Here is a 27,828-nt window from a genome sequence, read left to right on the forward strand (position 1 = left end):
CTGCACATCAACCTGCATCTGTGGGCCCAGGTGCTCTGCACCTTTTCTCTTGTTACTAAGGGTGAAGTGACTGTCACTCTGGGCTAAGACCAACCTCTCCTTTAGATCTTATCTCCTCACTTCCCCAAGGACATTGCTCTAGCATCCTCTTCCTCTCTTGAATCACCGTTTCCCCTCTACCGGATTTTCCCCAAACTGTACAAACCTACTGTAATTTCTCAAAAAAAAAAAAAAAAAAAAAATAGAAACAGGGGGAAGGAAATGACCCTGACTCGACTCAACATCCCCACCCCGGCCCCCAGCTACTGCCCCATTACTTTACTCCTCTTTGAAAGTCATCTAAACTTGCATGTCTCCAACCTCCCTCCTCTGCTCTGGTCTTAAACACAACTCTCGAAGCAGGCTTTAGCTGCCAGTTTGCTTGTTGAGGCCATTAATGATTCCCACATGGTTAAATCAAATAGCTAGCCTTTAACCTTCATCCTAACTGACTTAGAAGCACCATCTCACCCACCTGGTTTGTGCTTTCCTTGCAAGGCTTTATCCAGCTTCCTGCAGCCACTCTCTCCTGGCTTTCTTCCTAGATGCATGGTATCAACCTCGTGCCAACTCTACACTATAGAAGGGCACCAGGGCTCTGTCTGAGGTCTTCTACTCTGCCTACACACTTCCACAGTGATCTCATCTAGTCTGATGAATTTATATAATCAATCCACTCCATGTATGCAGAAGCCTCCCCAAATGCATATTCTGCAGATTTCTCCCTGAATCATGCTTCTATTCATAACCCTGTGCTCCACAGCTACTCTTGAATCTCTACTAACCATCCCAAACTTAGCATGACCTTCCCCACCCTTAACCTGCTCCTCTCCTCAGAGCTGTCCTTGAGTCAATCAGAAATCCATCCTTCCAACTGATCAATTCTCCCTTCATACCCCACCCATCCAGTCTGATCAGCAAATCTTGCTGGCTTAAATGTCAGAATCTACCCGTGACTGGACACTGCTACCCTTTTGATCCAAGCCACCACCATCTCTTACCCAGCAGGCTGCAACAGCTGACTAAATTATTCTGCCTGCTTCTGACCTTGAGTCCCCCAGCCCCTACCTAGTCTGTATTCCACAGACCTTTTTTAATAATTAAGTCCTTATAACCTCCTCCCCCAAAATGCATTTATTCCACCTACCTCTTAGTCATCTTCAGCTATGCTTCCCAACACTCACCGCCCTCCTCATCTGCTTTGTTAAAGCAAGATTAGCTGCTTTGTGTTTCTTCAACCTGCCATGCAACTCCTCCCTCAGGGGCTTTGCATTCTTTTTCCCCTAAACTGAACGGCAAAGCACTTCAGTATTCTAGCCTTGAGAACCCCATGAACAGAATGAAAAGGCAAAAAGATAGGAGGACACTGAAAGATGAACTCCCCAGGTCAGCAGGTGCCCAATATGGTACTGGAGATCAGTGGAGAAATAACTCCAGAAAGAATGAAGGGATGGAGCCAAGGCAAAAACAACACCCAGTTAAGGATGTGACTGGTAATAGAAGCAAAGTCTGATGCTGTAAGAGCAATACTGCATAGGCACCTGGAATGTTAGGTCCATGAATCAAGGCAAATTGGAAGTGCTCAAACAGGAGATGGCAAGAGTGAACGTTGACCTTCTAGGAATCAGCAAACAAAAACAGACTGGAATGGGTGAATTTAACTCAGATGACTATTGTATCTACTACTGTGGGCAAGAATCCCTTAGAAGAAATGGAGTAGCCCTCATAGTCAACAGAAGAGTCTGAAATGCAGTACTTGGATACAATCTCAAAAACGACAGAATGATCTGTTTGTTTCCAAGGCAAACTGTTCAATATCACGGTAATCCAAGTCTACGCCGTGACCAGTAATGCTGAAGAAGCTGAAGCTGAACAGTTCTATAAAGACATACAAGACTTTTGAGAACTAACACCCAATAAAGATGTCCTTTTCATTATAGGGGACTGGAATGTAAAAGGAGGAAGTCAAGAAACACCTGGAGTAACAGGCAAATTTGGCCTTGGAGTACAGAATGAAGCAGGACAAAGGCTAACAGAGTTTTGCCAAGAGAACGCACTGGTCATAGCAAACACCCTCTTCCAACAACACAAGAGAAGACTCTACAAATGAACATCACCAGATGGTCAACACTGAAATCAGATTGATTAAATTCTTTGCAGCCAAAGATGGAGAAGTTCTATACAGTCAGCAAAAACAAGACCAGGAGCTGACTGTGGCTCAGATCATTAACTCCTTATTGCCAAATTCAGACTTAAATTGAAGAAAGTAGGGAAAATCACTAAATCATTCAGATATAACCTAAATCAAATCCCTTATGATTATACAGCAGAAGTTAGAAACAGATTCAAGGGATCAGATCTGACAGACAGTGCCTGATGAACTATGGACGGAGGTTTGTGACACTGTACAGGAGACAGGGATCAAGACCATCTCCAAGAAAAAGAAATGCAAAAAAGCAAAATGGCTGTCTGAGGAGGCCTTACATATACCTGTGAAAAGAAGAGAAGCGAAAAGCAAAGGAGAAAAGGAAAGATATACCCATTTGAATGTAGAGTTCCAAAGAATAGCAAGGACAGATAAGAGTCTTCCTCAGTGATCAGTGCAAAGAAATAGAGGAAAACAACAGAATGTGAAAGACTAGAGATCTCTTCAAGAAAATCATAAATACCAAGGGAACATTTGATGCAAAGATGAGCACAGTAAAGGACAGAAGTGGTATGGACCTAACAGAAGCAGAAGATATTAAGAAGAGGTGGCAAGAATACACAGAAGAACTATACAAAAAAGATCTTCACGACCCAATCACAATGGTATGATCACTCACCTAGAGCCAGACATCCTGGAATGTGAAGGCAAGTGGGCCTTAAGAAGCATCACTATGAACAAAGCTAGTGGAGGTGATGGAATTCCAGTTGAGCTATTTCAAATCCTAAAAGATGATGCTGCGAGAGTGCTGCACTCAATATGCTAGCAAATTTGGAAAATGCAGCAGCGGCCACAGGACTGGAAAAGGTCAGTTTTCATTCCAATCCCAAAGAAAGGCAATGCCAAGGAATGCTCAAACTGCTGCACAATTGCACTCATCTCACACGATAGCAAAGCAGTGCTCAAAATTCTCCAAGCCAGGCTTCAACAGTAAGTGAACTGTGAACTTCCAGATGTACAAGCTGGATTTAGAAAAGGCAGAGGAACCAGAGGTCAACTGCCAACATTCGTTGGATCATCCAAAAATCAAGAGAGTTCCAGAAAAACATTTATTTCTGCTTTATTGACTATGCCAAAGACTCTGAATGTGTGGATCACCACAAACTGTGGAAAATTCTGAAAGAGATGGGAATACCAGACCACCTGACCTGCCTCTTGAGAAACCTGTATGCAGGTCAGGAAGCAACAGTTAGAACTGGACATGGAACAACAGACTGGTTCCAAATCGGGAAAGGCTATGTCAAGGCTGTATATTGTCACCCTGCTTATTTAACTCATATGCAGAGGACATCATGAGAAACGCTGGGCTGGATGAAGCACAAGCTGGAATCAAGACTGCAGGGAGAAATATCAATAACCTCAGATATGCAGATGACATCACTTTTATGGTAGAAAGCAAAGAAGAACTAAAGGGCCTCTTGATGAAAGTGAAAGAGGAGAGTAAAAAGTTGGCTTAAAGCTCAACATTCAGAAAACAAAGATCATGGCATCTGGTCCCATCACTTCATGGCAAATAAATGGCGAAACAGTGACCGACTTTATTTTGGGGGCTCCAAAATCACTGCAGATGGTGACTGCAGCCATGAAATCAAAATACGCTTACTCCTTGGAAGAAAAGTTATGACCAACCTTGACAGCATATTAAAAAGCAGAGACATTACTTTGCCAACAAAGGTCCGTCTAGTCAAGGCTATGGTTTTTCCAGTAGTCATGTATGGATGTGACAGTTGGACTATAAAGAAAGCTGAGCACCGAAGAATTGATGTTTTTGAACTGCGGTGTTGGAGAAGACTCAAGAATCCCTTGGACTGCAAGGAGATCCAACCAGTCCATTCTACAGGAAATCAGTCCTGAATATTCATTGGAAGTACTGATGTTGAAGCTGAAACTCCAGTACTTTGGCCACCTGATGGGGAGAACTGACTCATTGTAAAAGACCCTGGTGCTGGAAAAGATTGAAGGTGGGAGGAGAAGGGGACGACAGAGGATGAGATGGTTGGATGGCATCACTGACTCAATGGACATGACTTTCTGTAAACTCCAGGAGTTGATGATGGACAGGGAGGCCTGGTGTGCTGCGCAGCCCATGGGGTTGCAAAGAGTCGGACACGACTGAGCAAATGAACTGAACTCCCCTAAGTGTCTATGGAGTTCACTCCCTTAGATCTCAAGATCTCCATTCAAATGCGCTTTCTCAGTGAAGCCTCCATAACTGAATCTGCAAACCCCTTTCCACCTTACCCCACACCCTCCCTCTAGCCCTGCTCCTTCCCACCCCCTACACAGTTTATCTCTTGGGGTCTAAACGTACTGCATCTCACTTCATTTGGTCGTAAAGAGGGATTTGTGTTTGTTGTATTTACTGCTGAATCCTCAGCATCTGAACAGTGCACAGTACTACAGATGTTCCATGAACACTTGCTGAATCATCAATCTATTTAATGATACAAAGAACAAGGAATAAACTATCAGAAAGTCCATCTTTAACATTAAAGCAGTGTTTATTCAAAGCAGGATGCACACAGCACAAGAAAAAGAATCCACTCAGGTGCGAGGAGAAATAATCTATATTTATAAATATTTAGTCAGAAAAATGTTAATATTCAATACACAAACTGACAACAGTATGTATAGTTTTATATATTAGCTCATTATTGACCAGGGGGTTTTTGCAGAAACTAACATCTGTGACTGATACTTTTTCTCTTGGCTGGCCAAAAATCATTTCACTAACACTATGCAGGTTATTACATTCAATAGTTACAACTGACACAGCTAAAACTCTTATAATTTTCATGAAATTTCTTCAGTCCACTCTTCTATATAAGCAAAGGAGCTCACTCCAGCAATGTGAGTTTCATTTTCATTTTTTGTATCAGAATCAATCACTAAGGTTTTCTTTTTGTTGGTCTAATATTCGTATCGTCTTAATCAGAACTATATTTAAAAGAACGATCATCTTCTGAGATGTTAGTATACTTGTCGCTCGGCTGAAAAGAGAATCATCTGCATAAAATTCACTAGAAAATTCTTTACTCAAAATTTTGTGATGCATCATTTTTGAAAATTTTATGTTTATAATATATACACAAGGTAGGAACAAAAACCTAACAGAATAAAATGTGAATGATGACGACAACCAGAAGTTGTATAATGAACTCTTGATCACGTTTTAGCTCTAACAACTTCCCATGGTAATGTTAATTGTATCACTCTCTAAAAACGTATTGATGGATCACCAGTCAATTATGCATTAGTAGTACATTTTCAGGGCTTTCCTGGAGGCTCAGTGGTAAAGAATCTGCCCGCCAATGGAGGAGATGCAGATTTTAGTCCCTGGGTTTGGAAGATCCCTTGGGGAAGGGAATGGCTTCAGTAACCTTGCCTGGAGAATCCCAAGGACAGAAGAGCCTGGCCAACTACAATCCACAGGGTCACACAAAGTCAGACACGATTGAGGGACTGAGTGCACAATACATTTTCAACATTTTGAATAAGTATGTGTAGTCAAAAACACTTAGAACACTGCAGTATTTAAGCTTCTAGATATGAAAAACAATGAATGAGAATACTATACTGCTTTCACTTAAGAAAAATTATACACCTTACACTACTTCATTCTACAGCCTGCAACGCATATACTAGAAAAGATTTCTCTGTCAGTACAGTTATATACTGAAATAGTCATAAGATGCAGGTGTAAAATCAAATTCTTTTCCAAAATGTGTTAAACTCACAGCCATTTTGAGTAATGTAATTCAAGACTAGCTTGCTTGGTATTAATCATGCCAATGCTAGGGCAAATAAAAAACTGAAATGCTGTAAACTACTTTCAGCAAAATATTCTTTAGATTCAAAGTAAAACATGTTTGGGGCATTAAAAATCTCAAGAGGCAATAAAGAAGCCTCCCATCTTAGGAAGTCTTCCAAAATATAACTAGAACAGGAGTCTGGTCTTCACTTTTAGGAGAAAAAGTAAAGATATTAGAATGAATATTAGGCGTAAAGGAATGAGAAAAGTGGATGGTAAAATTCCTTGAATTTTGACTCCCCACCTCCATCCTCCTTTTGTTTTATCCCAATTCTTCATATTTTTAGAAAGTCATCAAGAGAGAAACTGGGGGAAAAAAGCTGGGGTCCAAGAGTCCCAACACATCACTCCCTGGTTACACAAAATAGTGGAAGCTCTATTCAAAGCTATAAAAAGCTGCCAGAAAAGCCTCCAAGATCACATCCCAAAATAGGTTCAAATCACTCCATACAATCATCACAGGCAGATGGAGCATTCACTTCCTCATCTTCAGTTCACCCTCAAAATCAGATACTCTTTCTTAAGAACATACATATTAAATGTATCATGTGACCTGATCATGTATCAGATTTAATCAGAACACATTCTAGAATAAGCTCTTGGGTATGCAAAACTTTTTGAAATAGTTTTTATGTGTTCTCAAGTTCTAATGGATTTTGATATAATGAATACACATGCATAATTATTTGACTACACAGCACTGATTTCCCAAACCCACAGCATAAATTACAGAAGGAAAAAAAGAATAAAACCCAAACCAAATGGAACAACTCTCCCCCACAGAAATTGTCAATTTTTTTTCCCTAAAAAGGCAAAAACTGGGTAGGAACTAAAGTCTTTCCTGCTACTACTCACACACAGTTAACTTGAAACACATCCTAGTTTTTCACTATCCTATGGTAGAAAGACAGCGAAGTATTCTTCAAGTCTTAGAAATAACAGGTTCAAATTATTATTGCCTCACTTAACTACATTTCTGAAGAAGAAATTTACACTGCTCTGAGCTTCAGCTTCCTCAGCTATATAGTTAACATTACCTCTTATGTATAACTGCTATGAGGTAACATTGTAAAAGGACTTAACAAATGAAGTCACATAAGAAGGCCAGTTCACACATAACCAACTCAAAAATAATATAGGGTAAGAACAAAGCACAGAAACAAGTCTCAAGATTTATTAAATAACAGTATTCATTTTTTAAAGAAAACAGAGTAACTTTTAGTTGCATTTTGGGATCCTATCTATTTAAAAGCAATCCTGGGACTGAATCTCAAGTAGAACTCAAGTCAGGCCTCGCAAAATAGAAAGTAATGTAGACCATGTTTAGAAAACTGGTTACTAAAAAATAAAAAGGGAAGTACATAAAAGCGGAATATCAATTTAAGTGGCAACAAGATTAGTCTCAAGAACAATATCTCATTTTATCGAAGGCATACAGCAGTTCATGCTACAAATACTTTCAAAGGAATTAAATAACATCAAATTGATCTGATCATCAATAGCTCTACTGGGACTCAGCTAATCCCAGAATGACACCACTGTAAATAATAACACTAAACTCCATTAATTAGGACTCCTCCTGTTTTTAGATTCAATGATAATGTATGTACACTTCCCTGGTGGCTCAGCTGGTAAAGAATTCGTCTGCAATGCGGGAGACCTGGGTTCGATACCTGGATTGGGCAGATTCCCTGAAGAAGGTAATAAGTTACCCACTCCAGTATTCTGGCCTGGAGAATTCCATGGACAGAGGAGTCTGGCAGGCTACAGTCCACGAGGTTGCAGAGTTGGACACAACTGAGTGACTTTCACTTCACTATGAAATAGTATAAGGTCTCACACGTTCTATGGCAATGAATTATGTACGGTAAAATTTTAGATAACTATTTTTAGAAAGACTGGTAATCTGTGTGTGTGAAAAGTTGCCCCATTTATTAACTATTCATATATACACCTCCTAATGGCTCAGATGGTAAAGAATCTGCCTGCAATGTGGGAGATCTGAGGTTCAATCCCCGGGTCGGGAAGACCCCCTGGAGAAGGGAATGGCTACCCACTCCAGTATACTTGCCTGGAGAACCCAATGGACAAAAGAGCCTGGCGGGCTACAGTCCACGGGGTTTGCAAAGAGTCCGACACAACTGAGAGACTAACACACTTTTCATATAAACCCCCAACATGTTATACATATAGTAATTAGATTTTTCCCCATTTAGAATATTCTCTGAAACACAAAACTGCAATTGGGAATTTTTTAACTCATCTAAGATCTAGTATACTAAATAACTCATCAATTTCTTATCATAAGTCATAAAATGAGAAATGTCTCAATGATGCCTACTCTGTCTACTGCAACCTGTCACTATATCTTTAAATGACTCTAAAATATTAACAGGAAATTCTTTTGGGAGATTATCAATAAAGCAAAGATCAATTTTTCATTATAAACACAACTGTAAATTACTTGAGGGCATCTGCAAGTTCAACCTTGACATTTAAGTGGGCATTTAAAAAACATAACCAACGTTTTTTGAGTATTATGCCCCTAACATCTCATCCATGAGCTCTCTGATTTTTACCACATGATTTTGCTTATTAACATAATAAATTTTAGAAACACATATGTCTCATTATAGAAGTGACCATATATATTTTAGCTGCCTTAGGAACAAAACCAAAGTTGTGCTCAACTTCCTCACTGTATTACTTCCTTACAAATCATAACGCCAGGTAGAGGTACATCATGATAAAAATGGGTCAGTGAATGCCTTTCTCCACAGCAGTGCTGTTGACAAGAACTATAATGTGAGCCACATGTGTAATTATAAATTTTCTAGTAGCCACATCAAAGAGTAATGTGGTAAAAAGAAAAAGATAAAATTAATTTTAATGTTTTATTTAACCCAATATGTTCAAAATAGCATTTCAACATATAACCCATATAAAACTTACTGACATAGTTTATAATCTTTTTTCATACTTAGTCTTCAAAATCCAGTGTGTGATTTATACTTACAGAACATGTCAATTTGAACTAGCCACCTTTCAACTACAATCTGCACATGAAGCTAGTAGCTACCATACAGGACAGTGAAACAGAAGACAATCCTGTTATATAATAATTTTACTTACAGGTCATAAAGAATAACTTACTTTATTTCATATAATGAGTAAGATTTGGTAGAGAAACTTTAAAATATCGCTGGTGTGTGCTCAGTCGATCAGACGTGTCCGACCCTTCATAACCTCATGGAGTGCCTGCCAGGCTCCTCTGTCCGTGGGGGTTTTCCAGGCGAGAACACTGGAGTGGGCTGCCATGCCCTCCTCCAGGGCATGTTCCCAGCTCAGGGGTCAAACCCAGGTCTCCCACACTGCAGGCGGATTCTTTACTGCCTGGGCCACCAGGGAAGCCCTATTTTCCCCTCAGAAAATTCTTCACAAACAAGCAGTGTCAGGGTAATTCCTTGGTGCTGCAGCGGTTAACACTGGGTGCTTTTTACTCCAAAGGGTAGAGGTTCAATCCCTGGTCAAGGAACGAGGATCCCACAAGCCAGAGGGTACAGACCAAAAAAAAAAAAAGAGTCAAGTCAGAACATCTGAATCACTAGACAGGAGTGTGTGTTACTGTCTGTTACAGTCATAAGACTGTATTTGAAAATGACGACTTATAGCAATTAAAAAACACTGCATGGAGAAAAATTGATTCAAACAAGGCAAATTCATGACGAAACAGGTTAATCAGTGAGAAATAATTTTAATTTTTATGGCTCACACTACCCCCTAGTGGATATAAGACATAATTTACTTTCAATTCCTTTTCCTTGGTAAATGAAAAATCTGACGATCATAAAAATTAATCATGTTATCCTAACTCACCATTTTTTAAAAAACGGCTTATTCTAAACTTAGATGAAAATGATGATTCTCAAGGCACACCCTCCTCTTCCTCCTTTTTCTCCCCTTTTCTACTCCCACATACTTATTTTTAGGTGGTACATTCAGAAAAGGAAAAATGGAGGTAACTGTTTCAAAGGCTCTGGATACTAAGGACTAAATCTTAGATTTTAGACCAAGATATCACATTTTGTTGAAGAACTTTATTTCCCACCAGACTGCTAAGTAACTGTTAGGAAAGAATTTCTGCATTCTACTTGGAGTAATACCCAAGAGATAGGATGGGATGAGTTGCACAAGAAATCTGTTTTAATTTTTTTCCTCTACCCAAGACCAGATCGATACTTGGGTGTTAAGTTCAGTGAAAAGGAATGGAGACTTAGGAGCCAAAGAAAGACTTTTCAAAGGCTAAGTATATCTGATCAACTTATTCCTCAGGTCTGAATTAGCCTGGAAGCATCTCCCCTGTACTCCCAGTTTCCTGTGTGTTAATTACCTCCACTCCTCTTATTATAACTAGCACAATAATTTGGTTGACTTGTTGGACCCTATACTATTTTAGGGCTTCCCTTGTAGCTCAATCGGTAAAGAATCTGCCTGCAGTGCAGGAGACCTGGGTTCAATCCCTGGGTTGGGAAGATCCCCTGGAGAAGGCAATGGCCACCCACTCCAATATCCTTGCCTGGAAAATCTCATGGACAGAGGAGCCTGGTGGGCTGCAGTCCATGGGGTCGCAGTCAGACACGACTGAGCGACTAACACTTACACTATTTTAAGATGGGCATTCCAGCTAGCAAATGGTAGTTTTAAGTGCTAAATACAGGTTTCTTCCAGGAATAAAAGCAAGCACACTCAGGTTCCACACAGAGCTGATGAGAAGGATTACCATACCTGCTGTGTTAGTAACTTCCATCCCAGGGACGACGGCATGTACGATTTATTCAAATCACTGACAGCGGACAAAAATCTGAAAATTCTTACTAACAAACTGCATCCAACAAGGAAAACTGTTAGGCTCAATTCCTTGATTTCCTTGTCTACTATCCCCCAGTTCTCTTGCCCCACAAAACACATGAGGATACGCTGCAGTCTACTTCTTATACTCCCCCATCACGAGTCAGTAAATTCCATAAGGTCAGGGGCTCTGTGCAATTATCAAGCAAAGTTCCCTGATTCACAGATAATATAAAAGTTCGAGTAATAAAAACAAACTAGGTCAAATACTGATGCTTGAAATGTATCATTAACTCATTTAATCCCCAGACCCATTCTACACATGAGGAAAATGATGAACTAAGAGTGACCACTGACAGGGACTTCCCTGGTGGTCCAGTGGCTAAAAGACTCTGAGCTCCCAAAGTGGGGGTCCTGGGGTTCAAGCTCTGCTCAGATCATGCAGATCTGAGATCTCTGCTCAGATCAGATCTCTGTTCGATCATGCACACAGCACCAAAGATTTCCCTCTCTGCAACTAAGACCTGGAACAGCCAAAATAAAATTAAGAAAGAAAGAGAGTGACCATTACAGTATAGCAAGAGTAAATCTCAAATGTTCGCCAGGACAAGGCTTCACAGTCATGCAGAAGTGCTTCATGAAAAAGGTAAATTAAACCATGTCACCTTTAGTTTTCTTTTGGAGCTGTCAACTGAAAAAGTATATAGTCTTATTAAAATAAATAAGGTAGAAAAAATCGGCGATATCTGATTTAAAAATTGGCATATATAATTTTGGCTTCCCTGATAGCTCAGTTGATAAAGAATCTGCCTACAATGCAGGAGACCCCGGTTTAATTCCTAGGCTGGGAAAATCCGCTGGAGAAGAGATAGGCTACCCACTCCAGTATTCCTGGGCTTTCCTGGTGACTCAGCTGGTAAAGAATCCGCCTGCAATGTGGGAAACTGAGTTCAATCCCTGGGCTGGGAAGATCCCCTGGAAAAGGGAAAGGCATACGTAATTTTGACCTCAAACTATGTGTTATATGGTAATCCTTTTTCTCTCATATTGCACAAATCATTGTGCTCTGAAATGTTCTTGTGACTCTGAAATACAGACTTACTAACAAATATATTAATTCCTTATTTTGCTCATAGTATTGTTGTATGAACTAACTCTGAGTAAGAGAGTCCGTTGCCCCCTCTCACCCCAGGAATTTATTTCAACGTGAGTATAAAGCATACACTGTTCTTGACTTAAAATTTCATAAAGTATACATAAAAGTCAGTCTTTTAAAGATGTATTTTAGAATGGGAATGTCAAGGTCTTGGACTAGGTACAGGTTTGAATTAGAGACACTATATGAACAACAGGACTAGATCAGGGCATGTTTTTTCTTGGCTATTTCTAAAGACACTTTAAATGTTTTCTGGAAACTTTACATCTCCATCTTTTTTTTCCATTCATTTTTTCCATAAGATTTATAAATATTGACATCACAGTTAAAGACAGTATCAACTACTCCTTCATATAACACTCATGAAATTCTTGGTGGTAAAAATGTCCTTTGAATACCCAACACTGTAATTAGACATGAGGAGACTCATAGAGAAGGCAATGGCATCCCACTCCAGTACTCTTGACTGGAAAATCCCATGGATGGAGGAGCCTGGTGGGCTGCAGTCCACAGGGTCGCTAAGAGTCGGACACGACTGAGCGACTTCACTTTCACTTTTCACTTTCAAGCATTGGAGAAGGAAATAGCAACCCACTCCAGTGTTCTGGAGTGGAATGGCAATCCACTCCAGCAAAAACCAGTGAACTTGTAACATTTTAAATTAACTTTTAAAAAATTTAGCTAAGTTAAAAATTATCTAGACTATGGGTTTCTTTCTTCAAGCTTTAACTCATTGTTTGAAGTTGGAAATTCATTTTAAGGCCCGTAGGTGTTAAGTTTGGCCATTTATCTATAAATTAGTCCACTATTAAGCAATGGTAAAAATTCCCCATTTGTTCATACCTTCCCCTCCTCCTCCTCAGTGCAATGTTCAGATTGAGAGCTTGAGAAGAATACAAAAATTTGAAGTAACTGTAATATAAAAATAAAAAATTAACTATGGTCACACATAGGACTGCCTGGCACCATAAGGCAAAAGGAGATTCATGAAGACATTCATCAATCCTTTACCCGACAGCTAGAACATCCATATATTTGAAGATTACACTCCCCAACCTTCACAGACCCTCACATCCCTCAACAGAAGCTTTAGCGTTGTTTCCTAACTCTCTTGCAATCCAGCATGTGAGACCTAGGCTCATTCAAAACCTGTGCTTCAGAAACTAAGATATGAAATAAAGATCGGCTCAGAGGTTAAAGCGTCTGCCTGCAATGCGGGAGACCCGGGTTCGATCCCTGGGTCAGGAAGATCCCCTGGAGAAGGAAATGGCAACCCACTCCAGTATTCTTGCCTGGAGAATCCCATGGACAGAGGAGCCTGGTGGGCTACAGTCCACGGTGTTGCAAAGACTCAGCGACTTCACTTTCACTTTCTTTCTGGAACAAACAACAGGACTTACCCAAAGACAGCCAAGTGTAGCACCAGCAATCACACTGCAGTGTGAGATGCATGCAATGTCTGCAGTGAAGTCAGTGATGTGATTCTGAGCCTTGTTCCTAGCTGCCTCTCTCTTTGGCACTCCTGGAGACTGTGTTAGATATATCATAACTCCGTAAATACTAATGCGAATTAAAACAGCTAAAGCTGGCTTCTGCCGCTTGCTAAAAATAAAGTCTAAATTAGAAAAGAAAGTGAAGGGTAAGAGCTAATGGTCTGGGGGGAATGAAGAGGTTAAGCAGCAGCTAACTCTGCGATTAAACAGGGTCAGAGGAGGAGAGCACTGAAGCTGGCTAATCTCTTTATCAAAGAACTACCAAGTTGAAGAGCCTTTTAAGAGGGAGCTAACTTTACATTAGAGAGCTAACTTCAACTAGGTAGCCTGGAGTACCTACTAGGGAAAAAACTTTAGAGCTAAGAATCTGAATTTAATTCCATTTCTAATTGTATACAACCATACAAATTCATTTACCTCCCTCACCTATTAAAACATAGTCCCTTAGACATTTCAAAGTTTCTCTCTAGCACTAAACTTGGCTGAACATTCTATTATTGGAATGGGTTAAATCTTACTGCTGTATGCTTCCTTCTACTGGAAAGTCCCCTTCTGTAATCCTCTTTAACCTTGTAATCACTGTTCAGTACTCAATATTTCATCTTTCCTGTTGAGAAAAGGGATATTATGCATATAGTATATCCCCAGCATCATGCCAATGCTTAAATATCTAAATAAGAAAGAAATTTGTTGCTTATGGTACCTGCTTTCCCCCCAAGATTATTTCACCTGCTCATTAAAAGAAAAAAGAAAGAAAGAAATCTACTTAAAATTGCCATACTCCTAATAACCAAAATCTGGTTAATATTCCAGCACATATTTGTTCTGATAAAGATAAAAGTCCTCAGAAACAGTTTACTACATTTACACTTTTTCATTTATTATGTCATTGCATGGTGCTTTCCTGGTTGCTTTATAGATAATCAATATTCTTTGCAAACCAAATGACATAAACAGGCACTTCTCCTGCCTGGCCACCAGCTAGCAGCTACACCTCTACAACTACTATGGATCATCTAATCCAATCCTTTTCCTTGATTACTAGTTACTTCAGGTTTCAAACATGACAATCACAGGAAAATTTAAGTGCTAAAAGCTTGAGGACTCCATTAATAGGAAAGACCTCTGTTGATATTAACAGACAAGAAGACAGATGGAGGCAGAGCAAATGAAATTTTCAGTGAGGCCCACAAAAACAAGTTACAGTTGCTACAGATTTGCCCTCTCAATCCAACTGTCTTACTGACACAGTTTTGTCTGAAATCCAAAAGATTTCCACTAGAAATTTTCCTTTCCACTAGAAAGGAAAAATTAAGTTTTTTTCACACTGTGCATGCAACTGTATGATAAATGAGGAAACAATCAGATATTAAGAGTTCTGCCTCCTCTGAATAAGCATCCTTTAACAAGCTGTGTCACACCGCACAACTCCAAGAACATGCCAGTCAGTCTGCACGAGAGGCGCCCTGTGAAGTTCTGCAAAATCCTAAAGACTTTGGGTTAAAGAATAAAACTTCAGTTTAGCATCTATAAAAATAGTTTAGTACTAATGCATGCAAAATTAACTCTTCTTCTCTCTCTATATATATAATCCTAATAAAATCAAAATATATGATTATTTCAAACATCCCATTTTCCTACCGACTGTTGACAAATGAACATTTGCTCTACTTTAAAAATCTATGCCCCACTTCAAAGAGCTATGTTTAATATCATCTATTTTGTTGAACATGAAATGACAATCATAGCTTTCCCACACAAAAGATGTTCATTCTTTTTAGACTTACAGAGAGGCAGTATCTTTGCAAAATCAGAAAACAGTAATCCGCAATATTAAATAAGGCTCAGAATTACATTAGGCTCTGTTTTCTGCACTCTAACCCTCCCCACCACCCTAGACAAAGATTAGTATATTTAAGCAGATAAAGAAGCAGAGAGATCAAGTGAGGATGTCCAAGCTAGCATCTGGCAGGGCTAGAGATCAAGCGCAGAGAGCCTGGCCCCAGATTCTATACTCCTACCACACGTCTCCACATAGACAAAATCCTTTTGCTCCTGAGAATTAGGAAGTAGATCTAAGCCATAAAACATTATTCTGCCCACAAAGCAGCATTCCTACCATTTTGAAAGTCAATTGTCACGTAACAGGTAAGCGACTGAATGCTACTTAATACTGCTGCAAAGCAGGGGTGCGCCTCCTACAGAAGGTCATCCCTTACACGCTTTGCCACCCTACTGTCAGTCTCCAAACTACACCAGTTCCTGCAGGTCAAGGCCAAGATCTAAGGTTTGTAGGCTTCCCAGGCAAAGCTAGTGCTAAAGAACCTGCCTGCCAATGCAGGAGACACAGGAGATGCAGGTTCAATCCCTACGTCGGTGAGATTCCCTGGAGGAGGGCATGGCAACCCACTCCAGTATTCCTGCATGTGCGGCGGTCCACAGGGTCACGAAAAGTCGGCCAGGACTGAAGCGACAGAGCACGGACGCACCAGGGCTGAGCCTCAAGGCTGAGCACCACAGCGTCTCACATTCCAATGAAAGAGCAGATCTGCCTTTCAAAAATGGTAGGCTCGAGGCTTTAACGAGCCAGACAGTGGCTGCACAAGGCTGAAATACAAAGAAAAAAAGACTCTAAAACTTCAAACCCAATCTTCACACACTATCTCAAACTTCTGCTGAAAAGTTCTGGCCTTGATACCTCTGTACAGGTTGTGCACTTAAAAGGACCAAATACTAAGCACCAGAGCAGCAGGCTTAAGTTTCTCTTGTCCCTTTAGCAACCATGAGGCTCCAATAGTTATGTTCCTCAATTTTAATAATGATAATTTGCTCAATACTAACTGGCTGACATATTAAAGATTTCATCATCTACCTCAAGATTTTTGGCAGAATTTGAAATAAAATTGCTCAAGAAACCAAATTAACATGAAGTTAAAGATTTCAATATTTCACAGATTATCAATTTGGTTGTAAGTTAAATAATCTTAAGAGATCCAACTGGAGTATAACTCAGCACATATAATTTTTAATTCTTCTGTGATTTCAGATGGTTATTTTGTCCTGTGCTACTTAGCCAGAGGAGAAAATGGCCACAACTCAGATTTTAATATAACTGAAATAGGCACAAATTTACACACTAAGGCAGAAGTATTATTTGATAGAGCACCTGCGTACAGTAACACTGGGTCAAATTCATCCACTTCATCCAGACAGCCTGAGTCTCTAAAACAATGTGATCAAACATTTAAAGAATACAAACGCTGGAATGAGGGCCTGCTGGCAACATGAGGTAATATATTATGTAGAAATACATCTGAACCAAAAAAATGTTACAAAATCATAAAATAACTGATTTAAATTGTCCAAGTAAACAACAGCTTCTTTGAGAAAAGGAATTCGCTGACTGGGACACAGAGGTAGTGGACACTTTTCAAGGAGTACCCCTTTGCTCAATTTTGTAACATGTGCAAGTACTACTTATCAAAAACAAGAAAACTAAATAAAATCACCTAAAGAAACTGAACATGCATTTTGAGTAACCCTATTTTCAAAGTAATAATGTCTCATCAAGACAATCCTTAATTAAAATTCAGAACAGATAAAGATTAAATCACAGCAAAGCCTATGGGGGAAAAGATGCTGTAAATCTAACAGTGTAGAAAAATATTCCTTCTATATAAACTGAAAAAACACTTCAAAACAGTATGATCTTTTAATTAAGTGTTCTGCTGGGGTGATGGAATGTTCTAAATCTTAACTTAGATGGTTTCATAGCTGTATACGTTTGTCAAAACTCAAGCTGTACACTTAAAATGAGTGCATGTAATTGTATGTAAATTTAAAGTTTATTTAAAAGAAAAAAGTATAGTATGTGTCATGAGCTTACTGAGGGAAGGAAATGGGTCTTAATTTAGGGAAACGGGGTTCTTTATTCTGCTGCTGCTAAGTCACTTCAGTCATGTCCAACTCTACGCGACCCCACAGATGGCAGCCCACCAGGCTCCCCCGTCCCTGGGATTCTCCAGACAAGAACACTGGAGTGGGTTGCCATTTCCTTCTCCAATGCATGAAAGTGAAAAGTGAAAGTGCAGTCGCTCAGTCACATCTTTATTCTATGCCTGAGTAACTGCTGGGATTTGGGGGCAGGAGCGACACAATTTGACCAGACACAAGAGACTCTAAGCAGTGGAGTAATGCAAGAAAAATGAGAAAAGAGGGGGAAACCCAAAAGCCAACAAGCTGGGGCACACCACTTGCTGCTAAACTGCTAACTCGATAAAAATCACTAAACATGCAAAATGCTTGCAACTAAAAGACCTTGTCTGGGTTACAGCACATACAATGCCAGAACCACATACACAATAGGAAACCTCAAGACCTTAAACCACTAATAAACAGCCAAACTTTGGGCAGGACATTGAACTTTCAGAACCTAAAGAACTGGATAGCTAGATGCATTTAGTTAGAACTCAAAGGCACAGGAATTGACAACTGGATTAATCCTTAAAATTGACCTGGATGTTCACATACTATACAGTTTCATTTAATCCTCAGAAATGTGCACAGAAACCTATCAAGTGGCAGAACACAGACCAAAAGGCCACTCTAGGGTCAAGAGCTCTTTTCACATATCACAGTTAAGAGTCTGGAATCCTCAGTATCCAGTAGAGCTTCACACCTTTGTATTCATGTTAGGTGAATAAATATGTCTCTTAATTTGCTCCGGTAATATATGAAGCAGTGTCCTTAGGGCTGATGCAGGGTCATCAAGGACAGGCGACCTTGTGTCCCTTGGCATACTCTCTCTCTGATCCCCACTTGAAGGCATGCAGTTCTCTCTCCTGAGATTTGAGGGCTGACTAAAGAAAGTGGGGGATTTAATGATACGGAACAAAGGCATTTCTCTACAGTACATAATGCTTTCAAAAAAAAAAAGACAATCAAAACAAATACACACACACTTTAAAAACCTGTATAAATTCATAACTCTGTAGGACTCAAGTCAAGCCAAATATCGCCACATCTCAGGGGATTCCTGCTCTTCCCTATCAAGGGCCGGACCAGAAAATCAGACATTAAAACCTCTACACTGGGAAATTTATATCTGTGCCAGATTAAATACCTTTCAACTGAAATAAATTCTCTACTTATGATTCTGGAGGTGGGACTTGGCAAACTATATTTTTGCTCTTCCAGGGGCTCGTTGTTAACCTCTGTAGACAGGTGGATGCTAAAACTGCAAGAGAGGACTTGCCTCTTCCAGGTCTCTAGTCCACCTGAAGTGCCTGTAAGCATCACCCAACATCCCAGCAGCACATTCATCTAATTTGCAGCTTACTCCACACTGAGAAACAGTTTGGTTTTGTGTGGAAATATGGAACATTTCTTTTAGATATCAGACATGAACAGAGCTAAGTAACCCAATTTTACTGCAGCATTATAAAAACCATCCCTTCCCCACAGTGTAAGACTTAAATGCATGTGCACAAGAGGACATGTGGTATAAAACGTAGTAAGACGGCTGCTGCCCTGCCAAGTACTTCCAGTCCCTACCCAGGTCCTACTGCAATACTGGTGCTCCCAAGAGTTACAGAAGTAAATCACTTAATATAACAACAACAAAGCAATTAAAAAGGCAAATCAAAATGCCCCAGTAACTGCATGTCCAACTCAAACTTTATTTAAATGTTATATTAGCCTCCCACTAACAAATCTTTATTTCACTCAAACTTGGAACAATAAATCTCCCATACTGATGTATCTTCCTTGCCTAATCAATTCAAAGGATTAGTAAAGAAAAATGCAGGGGTTAATACACTTTTTTAATTTTAAATTTTTTAAGGCTTAAAAATTGCTTCAAGTTTTTAATTTCTAGTCGGAAAACATTATCTGAATGAATACCCTAATGGCAAACTGCTATAAAATGTTTTCAGCTCCATTTGGGGCAAAGGGGAAGGGATTATTTTCAAAGCACCCCAGCTTTCTTCATGAGACGGTCAGAGGTACACTGCTTTGTATTACTGCAACATCCATTAAGTGATCTAAGTTGCTTTTCCTCCAGCAGGGGCTTTATGTCAGAAGGGCATTATGCTTGACCTCCAAATTTGGCTGACAATTTACTGATGAGATTCATAACCTTTGGGTTGCTCTGATATCTTGACATATTTGCCGTGTTCTGGGTCACATCCTGGAAGGTCACCAAAACTTCTGGATCCTACATGGCTGCAAGGACCTCTGGATCACTAAGAATTTCATTGAGCCGAGGCTTTCCTGACATTCCAGGCATGCCCCCTCCCATTCCAGGCATTTCTCCAGGAAAATTACCAGGCACTCCCGCAAGGAGAGCCGCCTGGAAAACAGCCACGCTGAGAACCTGATTGTTTTCTGGCTTCTTCCTCCCTCTGGGCTCTCTCCCGTTCCTCCCGAGCCTTCTTAACCCTTTCTACTCTTTCTTTGATCTTGGGCTCTTCACGTTTTCACTCATACTTTCTCAGAGGGTCAGCAATTTTCTGGGCCCTGGGTTGAACTTTTTTCAGCACTGCACCAGCATCTTCATCATAATCCAGCTTACAGGCAAGGGCAAGATCATGGGCAGCTTCTTCCCAACGGCCCAGAAGTCTGTGTGCTTTCCCCTGCCACTTGTATGGTTGAGCTGAATCAGGATTTATTTCAATAGCTTTGTCAGTCTCGGATGGCAGCATTTGACTTCTGTAAATTGATGAAGACGCTGGCTCTCTTGGCATACAGAATTGCCAAACGAGGATTTAGCTTGATGGCATCTGTGATCAAGTCAATGGCTTTCTGGAGTTCACCAGCATTTAGGGCATCAATGGCAGCCACTTTTTCTATCATTTGCCTGATCCATCATCTCCTCAGTTATCTCTATATTTTCATCTCCCATTTCTTGAAGGGCATCAGCATCTGGTTCAATCACCTTCATTGTCAATTTCTAGATCACTTTCCTCGCCTGTTGGCTTTGTCTTTTTGTTTTCCTCCGCCTTCTTAGTATCTGTTTTTTCTTTCTTGGTATTTTCTTCTTGGTATTTAGTTTTACGAGCAGTAGGTAGTATTTAACCCCCCATGCTCTCCACCTACTCCCCCAGGACACGCAGTTTCTCGGGGTGCAGAACGCTTGGGTCCTGCTTACACATTTTCACAAAGGTTCGAAGCTCGCTCACTTTGCGCGGGTCCATGGTCTAGAGGCAGCTGGCGCGGAGAAGGCTGCAGGCCAATTCCAGGCCCGGGCGCTACTTCAGCGTAACTGCATAAAGCTGCATGAGGCAGAACAGACTAGAACCTCCCCGGCCACTGGCTCTGCCCACCCAACAATCTCATGACCCCGGGTCCTTTGCCTGTTCATTCCTATTTCCTCTACCACTGCCCTGCGCACTGCTTAGAAACTTCTAGAAATGTGGCTGTTCAGTCGCTGCCTGCCTCTCCATATACGCATTCTTATATTAACTCAGAACCCATGCTCTAGAGGGATGATCCTCCTATCCGGTGCTTTCAAGAAGGCAGGAGCTGTTAGCCTCTGCAGGGAGTCTTTTAGAATAGAATATTCTCGAGTTTGGCCATTAAATAGAACATTATCCATGACCCATGACGCCACAAAGATGGTCCTCCAGCGACAGAACCAGTTTGATTGTCAGAGCATCCCCCTGGAACTCCCATCAGAGGTCTAGACTCTCTTCAGAGTTCTGGATCCCAGCTAGGGGTCCTTCTCTCAGTGGCTAAATTTTAATAACCAACTTCTTTGTTTTTGACTCTAGACAGGAGAATGACAAGGATTTTATAACTAAAAGGTGTGATGATGATGATGATTTAGTAGGTAAGTCGTGTCCAACTCTTGCAACTCCATGGACTATAGCCCACTGGGCTCCTCTGTCCATGGAATTCTCCAGGCAAGAACACTGGAGTGGGTTGTCATTTCCTTCTCCAACTAAAAGGTGTCTCAGAGCTAAAAACAGGAAATACACTTGAATTTGCTCTAGCACAGTGTGTGCTTCCTATAGCTGCTAGATCCACAGTACCTTGAAGTTCTCTTTTCATCCTTTAGTCACCTAAGTGAGAACCTGACGTGTGGCAGCTCGCAGGGCTTCCCAGAACTGCCAGAGGGATGGGTTAGCCCAGCCTGCACACTGCCTAGCGCCCCTCCACCCCTCTGGCCCCCCACACTCAGCGAAAGACACAAAGGACAGCTAGGAAGCAGGAGGGCAGCTGTGCAGTCAAGGAAATGCCCAGGTAAGCACCTCCGTCCCCAGGTGTCTGGGAGCACTACCACTGGACACTGGCAGAAGCCACAGTGCCCATATCCAACAAGTAGAAAATAATCACACTCAGGATTCAAAGCTGATTTATTGGTATCAAAGTGAGTTTCACAGAAGTCAGGACCAAACCTGCACCAACTAAGACCCACCCTTCCTCACCTTTCAAAGCAGAGGGCCTTAGCTAGATGCTCTTTAGAAAACGATCTGTGTGGGATGTTCAGAGAGAAGAGCATTGAAACAAGTATACTATCAAGGGTGAAACAGATCACCAGTCCAGGTTGGATACATGAGACAAGTGCTCGGGCCTGGTGCACTGGGAAGACCCAGAGGGATGGGATGGGGAGGGAGACGGGAGGGGGGATCGGGATGGGGAACACATGTAAATCCATGGCTGATTCATGTCAATGTATGGCAAAAACCACTACAATATTGTAAAGTAATTAGCCTCCAACTAATAAAAATGGAAAAAAAAATAATTAAAAAAAAAAATCTGATAATACGCTCAAAGTAAGCCACACCCAAGTGTGAATGACCCAAACAGAATTTCACAATCATGGAAGAATTGTGAGACTCCCAACGACTATACAACCAGCTTCTCCCCAACCAGGTAACCTCCAGTACCCTGATGAAAGATTTAGGGTCCAACATTTCTGTACACAGCTTGGTAATACTTTGACGTAACAACTTCACACATTTGGGCGTCAAAAATAATCTACAGGAAAAAAGCATGTTGCACGCATCAATATTGAGGAAGGTAATTTTCCTGCCAGACTCCATCTTTCTCACTTTCACTATAAACCATTTTCAGTAGATGTGAGAAGAGTAAGACTCTTGATACTGAGCAAAATGTGCAAAATTTCTGTTAGTTCACAATCACATTTTTTCCAAGACACCTGTTTTCCAACAGAAGTTGTGTGATTAACTCTATAATACAAATGAGAGAATAAATACCATGATAATGTAAAACACCTACAATTTTATAATTATAATGTGAATCTTTGGACTTGGATGTGCAATATGTATCTGGGGTTTTAAAAGACACAATCTTTGGGACTTGCTGGTAGCCCAGTGGTTGAGACTCCACGCTTCCGCCACTGGGGGGTGTGGGATGCAACCCTGGTGGGGGAACTAATCCCACATGCCATGCGGAGAGGCCCAAAAATTAAATAAATAAATAGGTGTGTGTGTAGGGGGATGACATGATCTTTTTATAAAAATGAATGTTAGTGTGTTTATATACTAAAATCAAATATTTTAATTAAAGCATTCTGAGTACACATGCCAGCTAATGGCAAAATGAAGTAGCTGATATGTACCAAGCAGAAAAAATTATCTCAGGTGTTTGTTTTAATCTGCCACAAACAACAGAGAGACCTGTCAACAATCAGTGTAAGGAACACAGCTGATACTCAGCATACTAATACTCTTAATGTTTAAAATATTAACATACACTGGTCATAATTTACATAAATATATAACCCTAATTGGCCTGATGATCCAAATGACTAATCAAGTAAACACTTTACAGTAAAGGAGTATATGTGTGCACTCTTAAAATATTTAAACTGCTATAAAAGAAGGAACACGTGCAAGTTCTACTTTCTTCTTTCATTATGTGTGTGCGTGTGTGCGCACACGTGCTCAGTCACATGCAACCCGTGTGACCCCCATGGACTGCAGCCCGTCAGGCTCATCTGTCCATGAGATCTTCCAGGCAAAGATACTGGAGCAGGTTGCCATTTCCTACTCCAAGGGACCTTCCTGACCCAGGGATCAAACCCTTGTCTCTGGCATCACTAGCATTGGTAGGTGGATTCCTTACTACTTCGCCACCTCGGAAGACAGTAAACCTAAATAACTGCATTTTACAGTCCTACCTGAGGTGCTTAAGGAGTGAAAGCCTGCTCACTGATGAGGACTAGCTTCTCGGCTATCCGAGTCCCACTGCATACTAACGCAGTAAAAACCTGCTGGTGCGATCCCTGCAGCAAAGGGAGATGACACTGGACTTCTACACCACCTGCTTATGGCCCGGTTACAACTAATCCACTATTATCAATGAAGCAGTAGAAAGCAAAAGGCTAGTGTATCTGTGCAGGAAGCACGAGGGCAGGCATTTTAAGAAGTATATACGGGGAATTTTCCTGGTGGTCTGGTGTTTTAAGACTCCAAGCTTCCACTGTAGGGGACAGGTTCAATCCCTGGTGGGAAACAAGCTGCACGGTGTAGCCAAAAAAAAGAATGTAAAATAAAACAAAACTTAAGCATATAAAAGGCACTCAAAACCCTGACCCAAGTAGTGTCAAGTACTGCATCTGTCTGATTACAGACAACAAATTAAAGTATCTTTTCACCAGTTGTAAAAAAGAAAGAAATCTTGCCATTTGTAACAATGTGGATAAACCCAGGGATACAATGCTAAGTGTGATAAGCCAGACACAGAAAGGCATGGTGTCACTTATGTGTAGAATCTTAAAAAAACATTTGTTTAAAGTAAAACTCGTAACAGATTAGAAAGGTGGTTATCAGAGTCTTGAGAGGAGGAGGGAAAGAGAAGATATGATTAAAGGATATAAACTTTCAGCAGATAAATAAGTTCTGGTGACCTAATGTACAACATGCTGACTACAGTTAATACACTGTATACTTCAAATTTGCTAATAAGTATTCTGACCACCAGAACAAAAACAACAAAGGTAAGAACAGAGTTAGCTTGTGGTAATCATTTCACAATGTATATATATATCAAAACATCACCTCATATACTTTAAATATTTACAATTTTTATTTGTCAAAAGTTAAAAAAAATTTTTTCACTACGATGACTCAATTAACAATAGGACATTTGTTTCCTAGAGTGCCTTTACAGGATCCTAGAAAATAAAGCAAATGACTTCAAGTTTATGCCTGATTTTCTCTTCATGTAGAAAATAGTATGCTAGTTTCTAAACCACAATATACTTGATGCTAGAAATATAACCAAGATGACTACAGTCAAGATTCTCTAAGAAGAGAGGAAAAAAAAAATAACCCAAACTCGACCAACACAGAATGCTGGGCAGTAACACTCATACGAAGGATGTTCTCTTGCCAACGTGGCATAATTCAAAAGTTAGAAAATACATCATTTTAACTTATAAACACCATCAGTATCAGAAGTTGTACAAGAAAGGGGAGACAAGGAAGGAAATGCCAACGAACTAAGAAGAAAAGACCAATTCGTGAAAACACCTTACCTGCCAAGTCAAGGAATATGAACTCGAGCCTAAGCTCACCAGGATCACACTGGGTGTTTTTAGAATAATGTGGCAAGGTGGAAAATGAAGAGAGAGAGAGAGCATGCACATGTGTGTGTAAGTGAAGATAGATGAGTTCTCTGATTAATGCAAAAACAAAAAGTACAGGAGCGGGTAACAGCCCACATACAAAGAAAACTGGAAGGATGAGAAACAGGAATAGATTAGGAGAAGCAGAAGAATTTCTGAGGTTCAATCCACTGGCTTAGTAACAAACGGAATGTCTAAGGGGGTGGGGAGAGAAGTAAATGGCAGGCAACTCAGTTAATGTTAACATAATTAATAAAGAAAAGAAACACTGGAAGTACTGATGCAAGGAAGGGAAGACAGCAAAATGAATATATTCCACCGTAAAATAAAAATCGATTTTAAAGTGTCTTCAAGACATCTAAGTAGACTTGGTAGGCAATTGGAGAGACCTGAAACCCAGGACAAAGGCCTTCTTATTAATTATACTGGAAAGCTATATAAAATTTCAGAATACTGCTACTACTTAGCAGTTGTGCCTTCCTCCCACTCCCCCTGAGAATTGCTTAAGGACCAATTTAAAAGCCAAAAAGAAAAATCAGTTCTAAGATTAAATGATCATAGCTTCTTCTCAATGCAAAGTTTTAAAAAAGGTATCAGATATAATGGAGGCCCAGAGAAACTGACTCGGCCAAGGTCACATAGTTTTTTAATCCTTAAGACAAAAATAAAAGTCAATGATGGTTCCTACTCATTATTTACCAGAACTGACTCAAATTTCTCAGTATCCAGCGATAAAATCCAATCTTTTTTTTTTTTTTGGCTTTGTTGCTAGGCTTACAGGATCTTAATTCCCTGACCAAGGGCTGAATCCAGGCCCAGCAGTCAAAGTGCTGAGTCCTAACCACTGGACCACCACCAAATGCCCGAAATTCAGTCTTTAAAAATTTACTGCTCACTGACAATTTAAAAATAATAATGGCTCAGAAGGCTAAATAAATTTCTTAAATTTTCTAGAGCAACGCAGATTTCAAATGTGCTAGTTTTATGGAAACCAACAGATTTAAAACTTCTGCTTTGCTTCATTCAACATTTATTTATTTAGAAAAACATCAGCCAAAAAAAAGGTTTTTAAGGGAATGAAGTACTGATACATACTACAATATGAATTAACCTTGAAAACATGCTCAGACACCAAAGCCATATTATATGATTCCATGTATATGAAATGCCCAGAATAGGTGACTACATAGAGACAGAAAGTGGCTAAGTGATGGCCAGGGGTTGAGGGAGTAAGGAGAGAGAACTGCTAAAGATGGAGGGTTTCTTTTTCCAGGTGATGAAAAAGTACTGTAATTAGATAGTGTTGACAGCAACACAACTTTGTGAATATGTTAAAAACACAGAATTATACATTTTAAAAGAGTGATTTTTATGATATGTGATTTGTACATCAAAAAATGGAAGCATCTGGTTTTCCTTTCATGTTCAGTAAGTTTTCATATTCATTTTTATCTATAAAATGGAAATCAGAATAGCAAAATAAAGCAAAGGGGAAATAATTATCCATATTACTTGATTATTTTTAGTATGTAACATTCTATATTACCATATTAATTGGATTTTTAGTAAATGACTATAAATCCATGAACTACGCTTCTAAAGAAAAAAAACCTTCAAATTAAAAAACTGCATATGAAGTGTCTGTGGGCCAAGCGAGTAAGTGCTGACTCATGTTACGATTTTAGCACTACTCAAGTGGCTTCCTAGAGTTTGGTATGTCTAACCTGGAATAACATTCTCCCCTTTTATTATGTTATTCTCCCTGGAATAACATAACTCCACTATCCACTTATCTTTCAAAATTCAGCTCAAATGTCACCCCCTAAAAACCTCGTTCCCTATACCAATCTTAAGGGGTTTCCCCATCCACAATGCCAGGTCTTCAATGTCCTCACTGATGCCTTTGTTTTCTATATATGAGAAGGTAGCTTTACATGTGATTTTAATTCCACCACCTTCTACCTATCTTTGCACTGAAGCCAAGCACATACAGGCCACTGTTTCTGCAAGGTGCACCCTACAAAATCATCTGGAGATCTTAAGACAAAGCAAAACAGAAAAACAAGCTAGGGCTGACAACTCAAATAGCTCTGGTGCACAACCATAAACTAACTGCTCAGATATAAACAAATCTTCACAAAAAATATCTTCTAGTTCCTACCACTCAATACACCAGCAACCCACCCAGTTAAACGGGGAAAAGATTCTGATAAGAAAGAGACAAGGTCTGGCCAAGTGTTCAGATTTCTAATCACAGTCAGCGGCAGGAACCTGAATTCAGATCGCAGCACTTCACGGGGGGGGGGGGGGGGGGGGGGGGTTACCTAATGGGGATAGCTCTTTTATAACTAAAGATAAAAGACTTCAAAAGCTTTATAGCTGTGAATCACCGTGCCATCCACTATGAAAACAAATGACTTTTTAAAGCCAAAGCAAGAATAACACTATGAGCAAGTGTACGGGGAATTTTACTGGAAAGTACTTTTCCTTAGTCTCTCTGAGGCAGTGAGGAAATTAAGTAGGTACATACCCTCCCCCTTGAGTGGAAAACACAAAATTCAATTTAATGTAAACGAGTGTAAGATAATCTATTTTTAGGCTTACTGAATGAAAAAAATCTTGTTTAAAACTCACATTAGAGTGGTTATGGTCTGAGGCAGTGACACCTCAAATGTCTTTTCC

At 40.1% G+C, this 27,828-nt stretch overlaps 1 protein-coding gene and 1 pseudogene across 4 annotated transcripts in view; both read right to left on the reverse strand.

The window, feature by feature from the left end:
- UBE2N (ubiquitin conjugating enzyme E2 N) overlaps window positions 1-27,828 on the reverse strand; it is a 39,724-nt gene that overhangs the window by 3,192 nt on the left and 8,704 nt on the right. For 2 of the 4 annotated variants that reach the window (XM_020876398.2, XM_020876400.2), the window contains one exon: window positions 12,904-12,972. The exons of the other annotated variants lie outside the window; for them this stretch is intronic. In XM_020876398.2, coding sequence (XP_020732057.2) covers window positions 12,904-12,972 — 69 coding nt within the window. The remainder of the gene's footprint in view (window positions 1-12,903; window positions 12,973-27,828) is intronic. 4 annotated transcript variants of the gene reach the window in all.
- LOC110142346 (hsc70-interacting protein pseudogene) lies at window positions 12,986-26,653 on the reverse strand (annotated as a pseudogene).

This window comes from Odocoileus virginianus, chromosome 24 (assembly GCF_023699985.2).
Source record: "Odocoileus virginianus isolate 20LAN1187 ecotype Illinois chromosome 24, Ovbor_1.2, whole genome shotgun sequence".
Taxonomy (NCBI): Eukaryota; Metazoa; Chordata; class Mammalia; order Artiodactyla; family Cervidae; genus Odocoileus; species Odocoileus virginianus.